Source organism: Canis lupus, chromosome 12 (assembly GCF_003254725.2).
Source record: "Canis lupus dingo isolate Sandy chromosome 12, ASM325472v2, whole genome shotgun sequence".
NCBI lineage: Eukaryota > Metazoa > Chordata > Mammalia > Carnivora > Canidae > Canis > Canis lupus.
In genome coordinates, this window is record NC_064254.1 from 48265275 (window position 1) to 48282741 (window position 17467).

General features: G+C 35.1%; 1 protein-coding gene across 6 annotated transcripts in view; it reads right to left on the reverse strand.

Annotated features, from left to right (window-relative positions):
• Positions 1-17467, reverse strand: part of RNGTT (RNA guanylyltransferase and 5'-phosphatase) — a 362295-nt gene that overhangs the window by 129537 nt on the left and 215291 nt on the right. For all 6 annotated transcript variants that reach the window (XR_007401296.1, XM_025444846.3, XM_049092354.1 and 3 more), the window contains one exon: positions 7970-8070. Coding sequence is in view for 5 of the 6 variants with exons in the window: in XM_025444846.3 (XP_025300631.1) it covers positions 7970-8070 (101 nt within the window). In the remaining variant the exon portion in view is untranslated. The remainder of the gene's footprint in view (positions 1-7969; positions 8071-17467) is intronic.

Sequence of the window (17467 nt, forward strand, 5' to 3'; positions counted from 1 at the left end):
CTGACATTACACAGAACAAAACACTGATCCATGACACTGATGACTCTGGACTTACGCTTATTAAAAATGAGGAGGAGGAAGCATAAAGTTCTTTAGATGCCTTAGTAAAACATATGTGAGACAGAAGATGAGAGAGAAAATCCACAAAAATTAAGGGGCCCATTACTGAAGTAAGATTTCTAGGAGTCCAATTGCCCAAGATCTGTCAGATAATCTCTCCAAGGTGAAAGACAAGTTACTACAGGTACTCCATTTACTACTAAAAAGGTGAGGGAGAGGGGGAGATGGGGACACACTGCTTGACAGGCATTTTAAGTTGGGATCAGAACAAAAGAAGGCTCTATAACAAATCCAGTTTGTAGTATAAACTGTTTTACTACTTGAACCTTATAACTCAGTATATCCATTATCTAAGAGCTTTGGGCAAGCCCCCACAAGAAAACCATATTAGTCTTCAGGGTTTTAGAGCAAAATCATGCCATTTCCTAAAGATCATTATTCTTTTGAGAAACAGATCCTAGCTTGTTATTGGACCTTGAAAGACACTGAAGGCCTGATCATAGGAAACAAATAACCACATGATGACTTCAGTTGCCCATGATGAAAGGAGCTCTATTTAACCCACTAAGCCATGAAGTGTAGGGACAGCTGAAACAAACTATTCAGCAGTAAAAATGCTACATAAGACGGGCACCTGGGTGGCACACTCAGTTAAGCCTCTGACTCTTTTGATTTCAGCTCAGGTCATGATCTCAAGGTTGTGGGACTGAACCTCTTATATCAGGCTCCACACTGGGTATGAAGCCTGCTGAAGATTCTCTTTCTCCCCTTCTCAAGAGGGAGGGAGGGAGGGAGGCAGGGAGGGAGAAATTGGTGTAGAAATTTTGATTTGCAAATAAGAATACTTTTATATCAAGGAACACAAGAATGTCCCACTAAATTGGAAATTGAAACTGCTAGTTGACCGTTTTGTGCTTCTCATATAACTGAACCAACAAGTGAAAAGAAAGAAAAAGAGACAGAAATTGATTATTGACTAGAGTGACCAATTGTATTACCAAAGAAAAGTTGGACTGCTGCTACAGAAACCATTAGGAAGGACTATGTCTGGAACCTAGGGTGCTCTGCCTCTTATCCATATCTTCCATATCCAAGAGTAAAAGTTAATGGAAAACTATATGAACAAACAATAAACAAAGGTAAAACCACTGAGGATCAGACCTACCAGTATTAAAGGTTTTTGTGTCACCCCACCAAGTAAAAAGCCTGGATCATCTCAGAACAAAGGAAAAATGAAATGGACAGTGGAAAAAGAAAGCTTCAGCTATGAGGTCTCATGACCAGTGTCAGGACTGCTGATGTTGACTAAGTTAATGATTCAATCATCAAGTAATAGATATTTGCATGGAACTGTGACTGAATTTGAGGAGTGATCAACACTGCCCAGAGATAGATATCACGACTATCTTCTAGAAATGGGTAAATGATTGAAACCCTATATCCCTACACTTTGAATTAGTAAGAGAATATATGCATCTCAAGTCAAAGAATACTTTTGCTGTTCTCTGGAAATTCAAGAATGTGTAGAATCGAATGTACAATAAGTAACTACAGAAGTACACTGTGCTAATACTAAGCTATGGTCACTTGTTTCAAACTCACCCTCCATGCTCCAATATGTTATTCTTAAACTCCTGGTAAACTCCTGGTGGGTGAGACTAAAGAAGAAAGAAAGGACCTACTCTCTCCTTTGTTTGCACATAAGTTTTCTACCCCTGGGTGACAATTGATTCCAATAGTAACAGCTGGCTCTATTAAAGTTTTTCCCATAGTCCTAAAACTAGCTTCACGGGGCCCCCTCTGAAAAATCAGCACCTGCTAGCCAGTAAGTTTACCCTTCCTCCAATGTCAAAATTCAGAGCCATAAGATCTATCCTCCAAGATCTTAAGGCAACAACACCACCAGCTGGCAGTGACCTTCTAATGAGTTCCAGGAGCCCCCTGCAAGCTTTTATGTTTTAATAATTCACCTTCATTCCTTTGTTCCTTACATGGTATGTGCTTCCTACAGTTACTATCTCTTTTTTTTTCTTAAAGATTTTATTTATTCATGAGAGACACAGAGAGAGAGAGAGAGAGAGAGAGAGAGAGAGAGAGGCAGAGACACAGGCAGAAAGAGAGAAGCAGGCTCCATGCAGGGAGCCCGATGCGGGACTCGATCCTGGGACTCCAGGATCACGCCCCCAGCCAAAGGCAGACACTCAACCGCTGAGCCAACAAGGGATCCCTACTATCTCTTAAACACTTCTTTGCCTTCTCCCCTTTTCAGTTCTTTAGTAACTACAATTCTTTATATTAAATTAATTCTGTTAAAATAATTGCTGTGGATTTTGTTTTTTACTAGACCCAAACCGATATATCTATTAATATCACATAACTATATGTGAATATAAAATCAAACAAGAAAGTTGAATAGTAGGTCTGAGTTCAGTTTCAAACCTCTAAGATAATCTTGTATCTCAACAGACTGGACCCACTTGTAAAAGACACCATTTATATTAGTAGCAACTTCCTAGAAACATATATGAAGACATAGAAACCTCAAAAGATTAATATAGTTAAAAAAAGAGAGAGAGAGAGAGACATTGAGTATTTTTCATCTGCCTATTATAGGTAATACTTCAATATAATTCTTATATACACACCTTTTGGTATTTTTATTTGTTTATATGTACATTTCACCATTTAATATTTCTTGAGTGTCTATCATATACAAGTCACCACACCAGATACCAGAAATACAACTATGTAGAAGGCAAGATCTCTCCTTTCACGAAACTCGAAGCATACTTCCTCAGGATATATGCTACCTTACTACCAGAAGAGTTGTGCCATTTTGCATTCCTATCAAACGGAAGACGGAAGTGCCTATTTGCGCACACCCTAATCAACCCAATCAAAATATCTGCCAAAGTGACAGATGAAAAATTAAGCTTCATTGTTGTTTTAGAATGTATTTTCTTTATTAGGAAGAGGAAACATCTTTATCTTTTCACAGAAAAGTGCAGCTTCATTCAGAGCACTTTCCCCCTGACTTGATTAAACAGGGCACACTTTTTGTTTTTTAAAGATTTTATTTATTCATGACAGACACAGAGAGAGTGAGAGGCAAAGACACAGGCAGAGGGAGAAGCAGTCTCCATGCAGAGAGCCTGACATGGGACTCGATCCCAGATCTCCAGATCACACCCTGGGCTGCAGGCGGAGCTAAACCACTGAGCCACCTGGGCTGCCCGAGGGCATACTTTTAATCCATGATATAACCACACAGGCTACTGAGGTTAAATTAATAACTATAACTACCAAAATGACAAAAATAAACATTTATTAGATTCTATGCTACATTCTTCACATGTATCATTTTATTTAATCCCTACCAAACCTCAAAAAGCAGTATTATTTTTCCATTTTAACCCAAGAGGTTGAAATTGCAAAGTCTATAATGGCAGAACCCACATTTACTTTGTTAACTCCTGCAATTTTATAGAGAAGCAGCAAATTTTCACATCAAATCTATGAGATAAGAACTATGACTAAGGGAATTTTAGAGATTAGGAAGCTTAGAAAGATCAAGTAACAAGAAAGTATGTAACAGTAATAAGAAATGACTGGAGCTAGGAGTTGATTCTGTGCAGTCTTGGCCAAGAACCCATGTCCTTAACGATTAGACCTGTGTTTAACCACTATATAATATTGCCAAGGCTATTTTAAAATATTTGTTACAAAAATTCTACAAATAAAACTTTTGTGGCTTTATTATGTTCTTGTTCTCCAGGTGTTTAACAATTTATGATTAATTACATTAATAAGCTGAAGATATATGCATTTTAAAAGGGAAAAATTAACAGGGATTAGGATCAAATGAGAAATAATTCACATAGAAAATAGAATTTACACAGTTCAGCAAACAAAAGAATTCAGGAGAGACAAAAAGGAAATATGGACTTTTAAACCTATTTTAATTAAAACAAAAAAGACAGGAAACATTTAAATGCTTACCATGCACCATCTGTTCTATTTTACATATATTAGCTCATTTAATCCTTTTAAATCTTATGAAGTTGATTTCTATTTTATGAATGAAGAATATGAGCCACAGAAAAAAGGAATGTGTCACACAGTTAATAAGGATATTTAAATCCAGGCAGTATAACTCTAGAATCTGTCATCTAAACTACTATGCTATACAAATAATAAGTTTGTACTATGCACTATAAGCCATTAACATTGTACGCAAGGGTTTGCACTTTCCAGAATAGACCTCTGTAATCCTAGCTTTTGACACAATGACCACAGTTTGGTTGCAGGTAAGTTAATATAAATATGACATTTTTAAAAAAACAGATAGCTCTCAGATGAAAATCTATATTGTATGTCTATAAAATTCAATACAATGCAAATAGCTAATATATACAAAAATTATTTTAGGCCATGATAAATCAAAGTTAATATACCCCAAATTTTCAGAAATGATACTAAAAGGAGTTTTAAAAAGCAAAGTTTAGATTTTAATGCCATCTAAAGGGCATTTAACACGTACGTTTTTCTATTTGTATTAAATTTTAATCTAACAAGAATCTATACTATACCCACTTTATTACAGCAGCCGAGTAAGACTCAAAACAATATTTTGAAACATAAGACTTCATTGAAGAAAAAAAAACTGAAGACATTTTTAAGGCCTAGTACTTAAATTTTGTTAAAACATTCCACTCCATCCTAAGCTTTAGATTACATTAGCTTTTAGATTTAGAAATATTTAGAAGTACAATCAAGAAAGGAAATCAGTTTGTCTCATAGTATTTTAATATCTTAGTACCACTTCACTGGTCACATGCTATGATTCTTAGAATTTAGAGATATGGCTACTCTCCTTTCAAACTATTACAGGCATATTTCTTAAAATGCTCTCTAACATACAACATTTAACAAAGCATTAAATAAAAGCTCACTCATTTAGTGAAAACTACTGTAATACCTAATTCTTTACATTAAGAAAAGCTTATTACTCTGGCTAACTTAATAATACATATGTTTTATGTAATAGTTATCACACCATATTTCAAATTAAATATTCTATTTTTGAAAACTGACATCTACATTACATAAATAAATTATGTACCTATGCAAATGTACCTCGCACATTCCTATCATAAAATGACCTTAAGTGCTGACATGGTGGTGTGTTTTAAAGATGCACCAGAATCAAAAATAATTCCTTTTTTTTCCTGTAAGAAGACATTTAAAAAGAGGTAAAATTTTAAAAGAAGAAAATATACTTAAAAACATACTAAGAACAAAGCAAAACTGGGATGACAAACTACTAAACTGAATTACATTTTGCTATATTTAACTGCAGTAGAAAACTGCAAGAAAAATTATTACTTCATTTTTGCTACTTAGAAAATGGACATTCAATATAGAACCTCATATAGTTTCTCGGTGCTAAGATTTATGATCTGTAAAAAGGAAAATGAAGTAATTTTTCAAAACTCAACAAAACATCAATAAAACACACACAAAGCCCTATGACCCAGCAATTGTACTACCAGACATTTACTCCAATCATACAAATGTAGTGATCCAAAGGGGTACCTGCACCCCAAAGTTTATAGTAGCAATGTCCACAACAGCCAAACTGTGGAAAGAGGCCAGATGCTCACTGAAATGAATGAATAAAGAAGATGTGATACACATACACACACACACACACACACACACACAATGGAATATGACTCAGCCATCAAAAAATGATGTGGATAGAACTAGATGGCATTATGCCAAGTGAAATAAGTCAATCAGAGAAAGACAATTATATGATCTCGTAATTGGAATTTAAGAAACAAAAGAGAGGAGTATAAAGGAAGGGAGGGAAAAATAAACCAAGATGAAATCAGAGAGAGACAAACCATAAGAGACTCTTAATCATAGGAAACAAACTGAGGGATGCTGGAGAGGAGGGGGGTGGGGGAGTGGGGTAACTGGATGATGGACACTAAGGAGGGCACTTTATGTAATGAGCAATGGGTATTATATAAGACTGATGAATCACTGAACTCTACCTCTGAAACTAATAATACATTATATGTTAATTAATTGAATTTAAATAAAAACACACACACAAGGGCTTACACTGCTTGAGTATTATAAACACATCATCAGATAAAATAGGAAATTAAGTAATAAAGCAATGTAAAATTTTTATTTCATCTTTGGAATCATATTTCCAAAGAACTACATTCATCTATGTCTTTTAAGGAGAAAAAAAAAGATGCAGGCAGCCTACCAGAATCCCTCAGCCTCCAACTATTTTAGAAGTGAGGCAGTCTTCTAAACAGCAATTTCAGAGAACACATCAAGTCTACACTCAGCTTGCATAACTATTGATGGACAGGTTCCACAGCAAGTTGGCAACTCAGAATATCCGCATACCAGATACTTTGTTGGGAAGAATGATCTTGAATTTAGTACTTTTCAATACTTATCCAAAGATTTTATATATATATATTTTGGGGGCAGTTTTAAAAACTTGATTGATAATATATTATTATTATTATTATTAATTACTAGCATGTTAATATAAAACATTTATTGATGCTGTTGGTTAATAAACTTAATTGGTATCGATACTAGTATCAATAGTTATCCAAAAATTAAATAAGAGAAATAATATTTTTGAGTAAGTATTGGTAAGAAATAAACTCAAGATTATTCTGGGTTGCCAATGCTATTTCTTTAATCTTTGACATCAATTGATGGGGAAAAAAAAGTATATATATATATATATATCCCATATGATCCTATAAATAGTAAAAAATTTATCTATCTATCCTTGGATGAACTCAGACCAATACAGAGTAAAATACCCAAGCAACAGTATTTGGGGCCCCAGATAATTGTTCTAACTAAACTATACTTTGCTACTAAGTCAGAAACTCTTATTTAAGGATGTAAGATATTAAATATTCCATCTTATAAAAACTGACACTCATATGATTTATTAAACTCTCTCTCTCTCTTTTTTTTTTTTTTTTTTTTTTACTTAGGATTACACCACACTGCATAGTATCCTTTATCTAAAAATGCAGTTTCTTAAGAAACTTTATCTTCTGGAGTCTGGACTCAAATTAACTGATCATATATCCTTTGTTCCATTAAGCTATAAAAAGTAAATCTGTAGTTTACCTTTGCCAAGTAAATAAAAAGGATTTCATAGCATGTACTAGTAAACTTTTAATCTGTCAGTGTTGTTTACTTTTTCTTTATGATTTCCTTTATTAAACATTTCTTATTTTGGTGTTACATATTTACTTACATAAAAGGTCATAGAGATTTGTACAACAAGGTTTTGAGAAAATAACGAAAATATTCAGGCTAAAGCATCTTTTTATTCTAAAATCGCAACCAATAAAGTCATATAAAGAAGATCAACCAGTAAATGAAAAACAATGAACATTATGAAAAATCTTAATGAAAGTCAACAATTAAAATATGGAAAAATGTTTTTGTCAGGCAAATGCAAGTTTGAAGTAGTTTCTTTCAAAGCAAAAAAGGCTTACTTCAAAACATTTACTTATAATAACAATGATTATATCTTACATTTATAATTCATTTGACAGGAACTTTCAAGTAAAATCTATATTCACCTTTATAATTTAACAAAGTTCATTTTTTATATTAGAAATAACTGTACTTTTAAAGACCAAAATTTTTAAAGTTTAAAGGATAAGTACAAAATGTTAGTAGCTCTAATAGCTGAAAATTAGATGTATGGGTATATACATATATTGTAAAATAAGATATTTTACTTTTGTGGGGGTAAAGTACATGTAAAGTATCCAGTAAACAGTGAAGTCTTATACAAATAGTATTATTTCATGTAAAATTGGTGGCAAAAGTGTATACTTACCCTTCTCCTCCCATTCTTGTTATCTTTAGGCGAAAATCCACAGAATTCAGACTGGGAGGCTTCCATTTCAAAATATCATCACATCGACCCGGTTTATATTTCTAAAATGAATTAAAATAACAATGGTTAATAAGAAGCTAAAAAGTTAAAAATAACAATTACTTTATACAGTATACTTTGTACTTTTTAAAACAAAGTATAATTGATATACAATGTTGCATTAATATCAGGTGTACAACATAGAAGTTTGAAAATTTTACATATTCTACATACATGCTGCTCACCACAAAAAGTGCAGTTACCATCCATCATCACACACAGTTATTACAATAGACTATAGTCCTTATGCTGTATTTTTCATCCCTGTAACTTATTTATTTTATAATTGGAAGTTTGGGGCCCTCAATTTAAGCAAAATTTTATTTTTATTTTAAGCAAAATTATTACTTTTTTTCTGAATATGTTTTTATCTTCAACTGATGACTGAAGCTAGATATCTAACTTCTTAGTGATGGCCTTTCTCCTTTTCCTGACAAAGCATGCAGACCCTTGTTTGTAAAAATCCAGAAAAAGAATGAAACTGGTTATTCTCTCCAATCTTTTTATGACTTAAAGGAAGTTTGGTCAGTTTTTAAAATTGTTTTGTCTTGTTCAGCTTTACTGTGGGATAATTTACAATGAATAAAATTAATGAGTGAATTTTAACAAATGGATACAATCATGTAACCACTGTCAAAATCATGATATATACCATTCAATCACCCCAAAAAGTTTCCTCCTGACATGTACACTCAATTCCCTCCAAATCTCTGGCAACAGAGACCTTCTTTCTATTACCTTTCTATGTACGTTTCCTAGAAATCATAAGAAATTCTTAACAAAAGGTTCTGCACACCATCAGTGATCATACGTATATGAGTAGTTAGCTCCTTTTTATTACTGAATGGGATTCCATTTTATGTATATACAACAAATTGTTTATGCATTTACAGGCTGAGCATATTTGGGCTGTTCCCAGTTTTAGACTATTGTGAATGATGCTGCTCTGAACATTTGCACAGATGTGCTGTTCTAACTCTTGGGTAAATATTTAGGAGTAGAAAGATTGGGTCACATGGTAAATGTATATTTAACATTATAAGAAACTGTGAAATTGTTTTTAAAAAGTGGTTATAACGGTAGATCCCTTGGTGGCTCAGCGGTTTGGCATCTGCCTTTGGCCCAGGGCATAGTCCTGAAGTCCCAGGATCGAGTCCACATCAGGCTCCCTGCATGGAGCCTGCTTCTCCCTCTGCCTGTGTCTTTGCCTCTCTCTCTCTCTGTCTCTCATGAATAAAAAATAAATCTTAAAAAAAAAAGTGGTTATAACATTTTCCATTCCCACCAGTAATATATGAGAGGTCAGTTTGATCCATATCCACTCCAGAACTAGGTATTACCAGTCATTTTAAGTCAAAGGTATATTTCATAATTTTAATTTGCATTTCTCTAATGACAGATCTTAAAAATCTTTTAATGTGTTTGTGATTTGTGGATCTTCTTTGGTGATGTGTCTATTCAAAACTTTACCTTTGTTTTTACTGGGTTATCTCCTTTTATTGACTTGTAAGACTTGTTTATATATTTTGAATAAATAACCTTGGTTGGATGTATATACTGCAAATATTTTCTGCCAGTCTTTGTTCTGCCTTTTCATTTCCTTACTTAATTTCTTTTGAAGAGTAATTTTTTTTACTTTAATGAAGCCAAAAATCAATTTTTTGCAGCCTTATTGAGCTATGAGAAAAAAATTTAAGATGTGCATGATCTTTTGATTATATGTATAAACTGTGAAATGATTACAATCAAGCTAATATATCTATCATCTCACATAATTTAATTTTTGGTATGTGGCAAAAGCATTTAAGATCTACTCTCTTAGCAAATTTCAAGTACACATAGTATTAACCATACTCAAACCATGGTCACATTAGGGCTCCAGAACTTAATTATGTAACGGAAAGTTTTTCCCTTTAAGCAATATCTTTCCTTCTCCCCTACCCCCAGTCTCTAGTAATCACCATCCTACTCTGTTATAATGTGTTCAACTTCTCTTTAAAAAAAGGGGGGGTGGGGAGAATCCCTGGGTGGCTCAGCGGTTTGGCGCCTGCCTTTGGCCCAGGGCGCGATCCTGGAGTCCCGGGATCGAGTCCCGCATCAGGCTCCCGGCATGGAGCCTGCTTCTCCCTCTGCCTGTGTCTCTGCCTCTCTCTCTCTCTCTGTGTCTATCATAAATAAATAAATAAATCTTTTTAAAAATTTTTTTTTCTAAAAAAAAAAAAAGATTCCCTTTATATATGAGATCATGTGATGTTTGTTACTGATATTAGCTTATTTCATTTAGCATAAAGTACTTCAGGTTCATCCATGTTGCCACAAATGTAGGATCTCCTTCTTTCCTTAAGACTAATATTCTACTGTGTGTGTGTGTGTGTGTGTGTATGTATGACCCATTTGAAGTTAATTTATTTATACAATATGAAATAAGGGACTGGGTACACTGGCAGGTGGGTATCAAATCGATACAGCACCATTTATTTCAAAGATTATCTTTTCTCATAGAGTTGCCTTGGCACCTTTGTCAAAAATCAGTTGTTTACAACTATAGATACAGGTCTATTCTCACTAATCTGTTGCACTGAACGTACCTTTCTTTCCAGTAATAACACTGTCTCGATTATTGTGGCTTTTTAATAAGTTTTGAAATCTGGTTGTGTAAGTCCTTAAACTTTGTTCTTCTTTTCCCAAACCCTCTTAACTAAGGTTGCATTTATATTTCCAAATAAATTTTAAAATCAGCTTGTCAATTTCTATGAAAAATAAATCTACTGGGATTTTTATTAAGATTGCACTGAATCAAAAGGTCAGTTTGGGGAGACATGACATCTTAGCAACATGAATCTTCCAATACATTAACATTGCAAATCTGTTTATTTAGATCTTCCAAAATTTTTTCAGCAATGTTTTCTGTTTTTTTTTTTTAAGATTTTATTTATTCATGACAGACAGAGAGAGAGAGAGAGAGAGAGAGAGAGAGAGAGGCAGAGACACAGGCAGAGGGAGAAGCAGGCTCCATGCAGGGAGCCTGACGTGGGACTCGATCCTGGGTCTCCAGGATCATACCTTGCGCTGAAGGTGGCACCAAAACGCTGGGCCATCGGGGCTGCCCTGCTGTTTTCTGGTTTTCAATATACAAATCTTAACACAACTTTTGTTTTATTCATTCCTCATAATTTAATATTTTTGGTGATATTATCAATACAAAATATCAGTTGTGTTTCTATCCAACTGCAATGAAAACAATCCAAAAAGGAAAGTAATTCCATTTATAATAATTCTAAAAGAACAAAATACCTAGGAATAAATTTAACCAAGGAAGTGAATTATCTGTATACTGAAAACTGCAAAAACTTACTGAAAAAAATTGAAGACCTAGAAGTTGGAAAACATCTCATGTTCATAGATAGTGTGATATTGTGATTTACAGTAAGAAACACATATTTGGTCTTCATCCTGTTTCTGGTACAGAGGTCCTAAAACCGTTGAAATCTCCTAAGTGATGAGTGCAGTAAAGGTCTTTTGTTCTGTCAGTGAGGTAGATTTTGGAAAGCACTTAATTAAGGCTGAGGACTGGCTGCCAGAGCAGCCAATCGTGCAATCAGAGAGGGTAGGAATTTTTCAGTCCCACCCCCTCCTGACTTCTGGGAAGGAGAGAAGGGGTGAACATTAGATCAATCACCAACTGCTACTGATTTAATCAGTCATGCCTATGTAATGGAAGCTCCGTTAAAAAAGAAAGAAAGAAAGAAAAAGGAGAGGGTTCTGAAAGCTTCCAGGTTGGTGACCATGTGAAGATTTGGGGAGAACAGCAAGGCTCGAAAGGGCATGAAAATTCCACGCACCTTAGTCATTACTCTATCAACAGATTCCATCTAGCATATTAATCAAACCTGAGGAGAATGTCATGGAAACCTCTGATTTATAGCCAGTTCATCAGAAGTACAGGTAACAACCTGGACTTGCAACTGGCATCTGAAAGGAGAGTGGGGAGGCAGTAATCTGGTAGGACTGAGTCTTCAACTCACAGAATTTGACACCACCTCCAAGCGTGAGAATTGAGTTGAACTGTAGGACACACAGCTGGTGTCATAGAATTACTTGTTGATGTGTGGATCACACACACACTGGAATTAGTCTCAGAGTACCAATTTAAGAAGACTCAATATTGCTAAGATGTCAATACTACCCAAAGCAATCTACAGATTCAATATAATCCCTATCAAAATTCCAATAGCCTTTTGTGCAGAAATAGAAAAGTTGATCCCCAAATTCATATGGAATTGCAAAAGATGCAGAAAAGCCAAAACCATCTTGAAAAGAGAGCAACAAAGATGGAGGATTCATACATCCTAATTTCAAACCTTAGTACAAGGCTATTGTAAATCAAAACAGAGATACTGGCATACAGCTAGACATATAGACCAATGAAAAATAATTGAGAGTACAGAAATAAACCTATATGTTAATAGCCAATTGATTTTTTTAAAGATTTTATTTATTTATTCATGAGAGAGACACAGAGAGAGGGGCAGCACAGGCAGAGAGAGAAGCAAGCTCCATGCAGGAAGCCCGACGTGGGACTTGATCCCAGGAGTCAGGGATCACGCCCTGAGCCAAAGGCAAATGCTCAATTACTGAGCCACCCAGGCATCCCTGATGTTTATTTTTTTAACAAGGAGGCAAAGTCTATTCAGTGGGGAAGAGAATATTCTCTTCAGTAAATGACACTGGGATAGCTAGATCTCCCCTTGTAAAATAATGAAATTGGACTGCTATCTCCCCGTATATAAAAAACGAATTAAAAATGGACCAATGAGGGGCATTGGTCCCTGGGCTGCTCAGTTGCCTAAGCATCTGACTCTTGATTTTGACCCAGGTCATACTCTCAGGGTCGTGGGATCGAGCCCCCTGTCAGACTCCATACTCACTGAGGAGTCTGCTTGAGGATTCTCTCCTCCTCCATCTACCCTTCCCAGTGCCTTCTCTCTAATATTTTTTTTAATGGACCAATGACCTATAACAACTAAAACCATATAACTCTTTAGAAGAAAACAGAAGGAGACATTTTTATAATCTTGGATTCTTAGGTATGACACCAAAAGCACAAGCAATAAAAGAAAAAAATAGGTAAACTGGACCTCATCAAATTAAAAAACTTTTGTGCACCACAAGACATTATCAAAGTAAAAAGACAACCCACAGAAGAGGGGGAATGCAAATCATATATCTAATAAGGATTTTATACACAAAATATATATAAAGAATTTCTACAACTCAATAACAAAAGACAAACAACCTAATTTAAAAATTGTCGGGGGTGCCTGAGTGGCTCAGTCAGTTAAGCATCCAACTTAGCTCAGCTCAAGTCTTGATCTCAGGGTTATGAGTTTGACCCCACATTTGAATCAAATAGACATTTCTACAAAAGATACAAAATGTCCAATAAGCACATAAAGAGATGTTATCATTAATCATGAAAGAAATGCAAATTAAAACCCCTTCATACCTACTAGGGCGACTTTCATTTTTTTAAAAAAGAAGAGAGGGAAAATAACAAGTGTTGGAAAGGATATAGAGAAGTCAGAACCCACATATACTACCATAAGGAATAAAAAGTGATGCAGCCACTACAGAGAACAGTTTGGTAGTTCCTCAAAAAGTTACTCACAGAATTACCCTATGATTCAGCAACTCTACTCAGGTACACAGCCCAAAAAATTGAAAAGAGGGATTCAAACAGACACTTATATATGTAAACATTTGATGCAGCATTATTCACAGTAGTCCAAAGGTGGAAACCTAAGTTACATCACCATATAAATGATAAACAAAATATATTATGAACATGCAATGGAATATTATTCAGCCATAAAAAGGAATGAAGTTCTAATACATGCTACAAAATCAATGAACCTCAAAAACGTTATGCTAAGTGAAATAAGCCAAACACAAAAGGACAAAAATTGTATGATTCCACTTGTATGAAATATCCAGAATAGGCAAATTCATAGTGATGGAAAGTAGATTAGAAGTACCAGGAGCCAGGGGGTGGGGGAAATTTAAGTTAATGCTTAATGGCTACAGAATTTTTGTTTGGGGTGATGTAAAGTTTTGGAAATCGTAGAAATGGTTGTATAACACTGTCCATGCAATTAAAGAGATTATAGAAAACAAATGTTTTAAATGTATTCTGGGAACATTGTAAAAAGAGAAAATATTTTACTTGAGTGAACTAATAACTGATTATAGAAGAATGATCGTTGTAAGCCTTGACAAATGGGTAATATTCACTTATGGAGATCTGAGCACGAACTCAAGTAAATGTGAGTAAAACACAGGAGTAGAAAAATATAGCATCTACTAAAGGAGAGGTAAGTATGTCCATTCAGCAAGGGCATTATAGGGAGTGCAGCCATATTCATGGGTGAATAGCTATCCTGGCTGCAACCAGGAACCCACAGTAGAATAAATGGGCATCCTGCGAAGAGGAGAGACCACCACCATCAATAATTCATAAGGGCCTTTATATACCTGATATGGCCAGTGGAGCCTCCTCTCAAAGCTAGACCCTGAGGGTAGTTCTCAGCCATCATCTGTTACTATACAACAGAAGGCTGTTTTCTGCTCAGCTTTTAAGTTCTGTCAGCCTTTTGGAATTAAGATCTTAAAACACTGTATTTCTCTCTGGATAAATTATATTTGATACTGTCGACCAAAAAAAAAAAAATCTTCAGCATATTCTCACCTTAGAAAAAGGAGAAATTTCCATGACACGATAGGACAAAGCAGAGCAAAGAAAGAGAGGGCTTTGAAGTGAGTTTGATCTGGGTTCAAATTCGACCTAGCCCTCTGGCTGCCTCAGCTTCTACAAGACATGTAATTTTGTTTCAAGTAGAAGGAGCTAACCTGCCTTGCTGGACTGTTTTGTGCATCAGACCTCATGAAGACTATGCATTTAGCACCCTGCTTGGCACCCAGTAGGTGCTAAATAATGATAGCTTTTTTTCTTTTTCAAAAATACTTTTTAAAATCAGTATAACTCAAGTTTTTCAAGCTTCAGCCCATGGTAGGCAGCCTTCCCTCCTTGTCCCCTTACTTCCACCCCTTAGCCACATCAAGGGGAATGGAAAATGGGAAGCCAAGAGGGGCAGGCTGCCGGGATGTGTGGTGAGGGCAGCCCAGCAGTGGCTGGGGTGGCAGCTGCCACAAGGCCTCTCCCTATAAATTAAGTACCTGCAGCCACAGCTAGGGGCGAGGCATACTTGTGGAAGTAAGGCCAGAAGGCAGCATCCCTGACCCCCAGCCAAGGAACGGACTGAGGGCAGGGCTCAGGGGGAAAAAGAAGCCAAAGGGAAAGAGAAGAGGTATGGGAGCAGGGGGTGGCGAGGTCTCCAGATTTTGGTCCCAGGAGAAAAGAGGCCAGTTGGTCCAGTTTTGGTGGGTTTAAAGAAGGAAATATATTAGTAAGCACAGGGGAGAGCCAGCCATCAGGCACCCCCAGAGGAGGCAGGCCCCCACCCTGTCCTAGGGGAGTCTGGAGAAAGATACTCATTGGGAAGGAAAAAGTGCTAAAAGTTCTCTATTAATAATATTTTTCTTAAATGTAAAAGTTAAATTGCATTCTAACACATTTTTATAAATCTGAGAAAAACTTCAAAAACTTTAGCCACAGGATTACTTATGTCAAACAGAAGTCCACATAGAGACAAATTTAGTACAACTTAAGTTTTGCTAACAAAGACAAACACCATTGGTGTTGATAGGGAAGATATTTTATCTGTAGCAAATTTAAGAATATATGCTATTGCCCCCCCCAAGTCTTTTTAAACATAAATGAATATAAAATCAGTATTAATATTCAGTGGAAATTTCATCCATTTATTTCCCCCAAGATATTCATTTGGGTAACATATATCCTTCAGGATGATCGCAAATAAACCTTTAAACTTATTACTGAATATAAAAATTTTTTAAATGCTAATAAAACTGTTAATATTTTCCAGTTGTCAACCCATTAATGAAAAGAATCTGATAAAATTTAGTCTTTTTTCTAAAAAAGCATACTTGATAAAAATGTCATAGATCTTTAAGTGAGAGTGGTTCACTATGCTAGTGAGGGGTAAAAAAGAGTAAGTGAAGAAAGGAAGGTCAGCATCCCACCTTGACCTCATTCACAACCTCTGCCAAGGGAATGTCATACTTAAAGACAAATCATTTACTTCTGTTCCCTATTTATTTATGAGTATGAGACCACTTAGAAGTTATCAAACGTAGGAAAGTTTAATGGTGTACAGTCTTAAAATATTTCATGACAAATAGCTAACAACAAATTCTAAAAAGAATTTAGTATATAATATTACTTGTATAATGAATATTAAATATCCTTCACATTCTTCTCTCTGGAAATCAAGGTTCAATCTTGATTCTAATGAGAAAACAGCATGTACTAATTCTGTTTTTCACAGCAATAATTCAGAAACTTAAGTCTTTCCCTCATCTCATTGCACACCAAACCATTTATTAACGTGAAATACTAGACTTGATATTATTGGAAATTTCAAAGCACCTTTGTGAAAACTAATGAAATTCATGATAATAAATTTTAGAAAATTACATTTTAAAATATCAGAGTTCTCAATTACTGACTGTAAACTCTACAGTGACATAGATTCCACAAGTATAATGTATTTAAATACTTATGGTGCAGCGGTTTGGCGCCTGCCTTTGGCCCAGGGCACGATCCTGGAGACCCGGGATCGAATCCCACATCGGGCTCCCGGTGCATGGAGCCTGCTTCTCCCTCTGCCTCTCTCTCTCTCTCTGTGTGTGTGACTATCATATATAAATGAAAATTTTTTTTAAAATGTTTAAAAAAAAGAATGTAAATTCTACTCCAGAAAAAATCATGTCTAATTATGTGCCTACGAAACACCTAGTAAAATGCTCAATAAATACTTGACAAAAAAAACTAAAGTGCAGGGTGTCTGGGTGGCTCAGTCAGTTAAGTATCTGTCTGCCTTCAGCTCAGATCATAATCTCAAGGCTCCTAGGATCAAGCCCTTTAGCAGACTACCTGCTCAGTGGGGGAGCCTGCTTTTGCTTCTGCCCCTTGCCCTTGCTTGTGCTCTCTCTTGCTCTGTCAAATAAATAAATAAAATCTTCAAAAAAATAAAATAATAAAAATAATAAAGTGCAAAAATTTTAAATTTATTATAAAGTATTATTCTCGGGTACATTTGAATTTATTTTTTAAAATAAATTTTGAAAATTGAATTTTATTTTTTAAATAGAATGATTTAGATTAGGAAATGATTTAAATTAGTAATATTTATGAAAGACTATGCATATCAATCACTACTAAAAAAATCCTTTTTTCATGATCCCCAAAATAATAAAGGC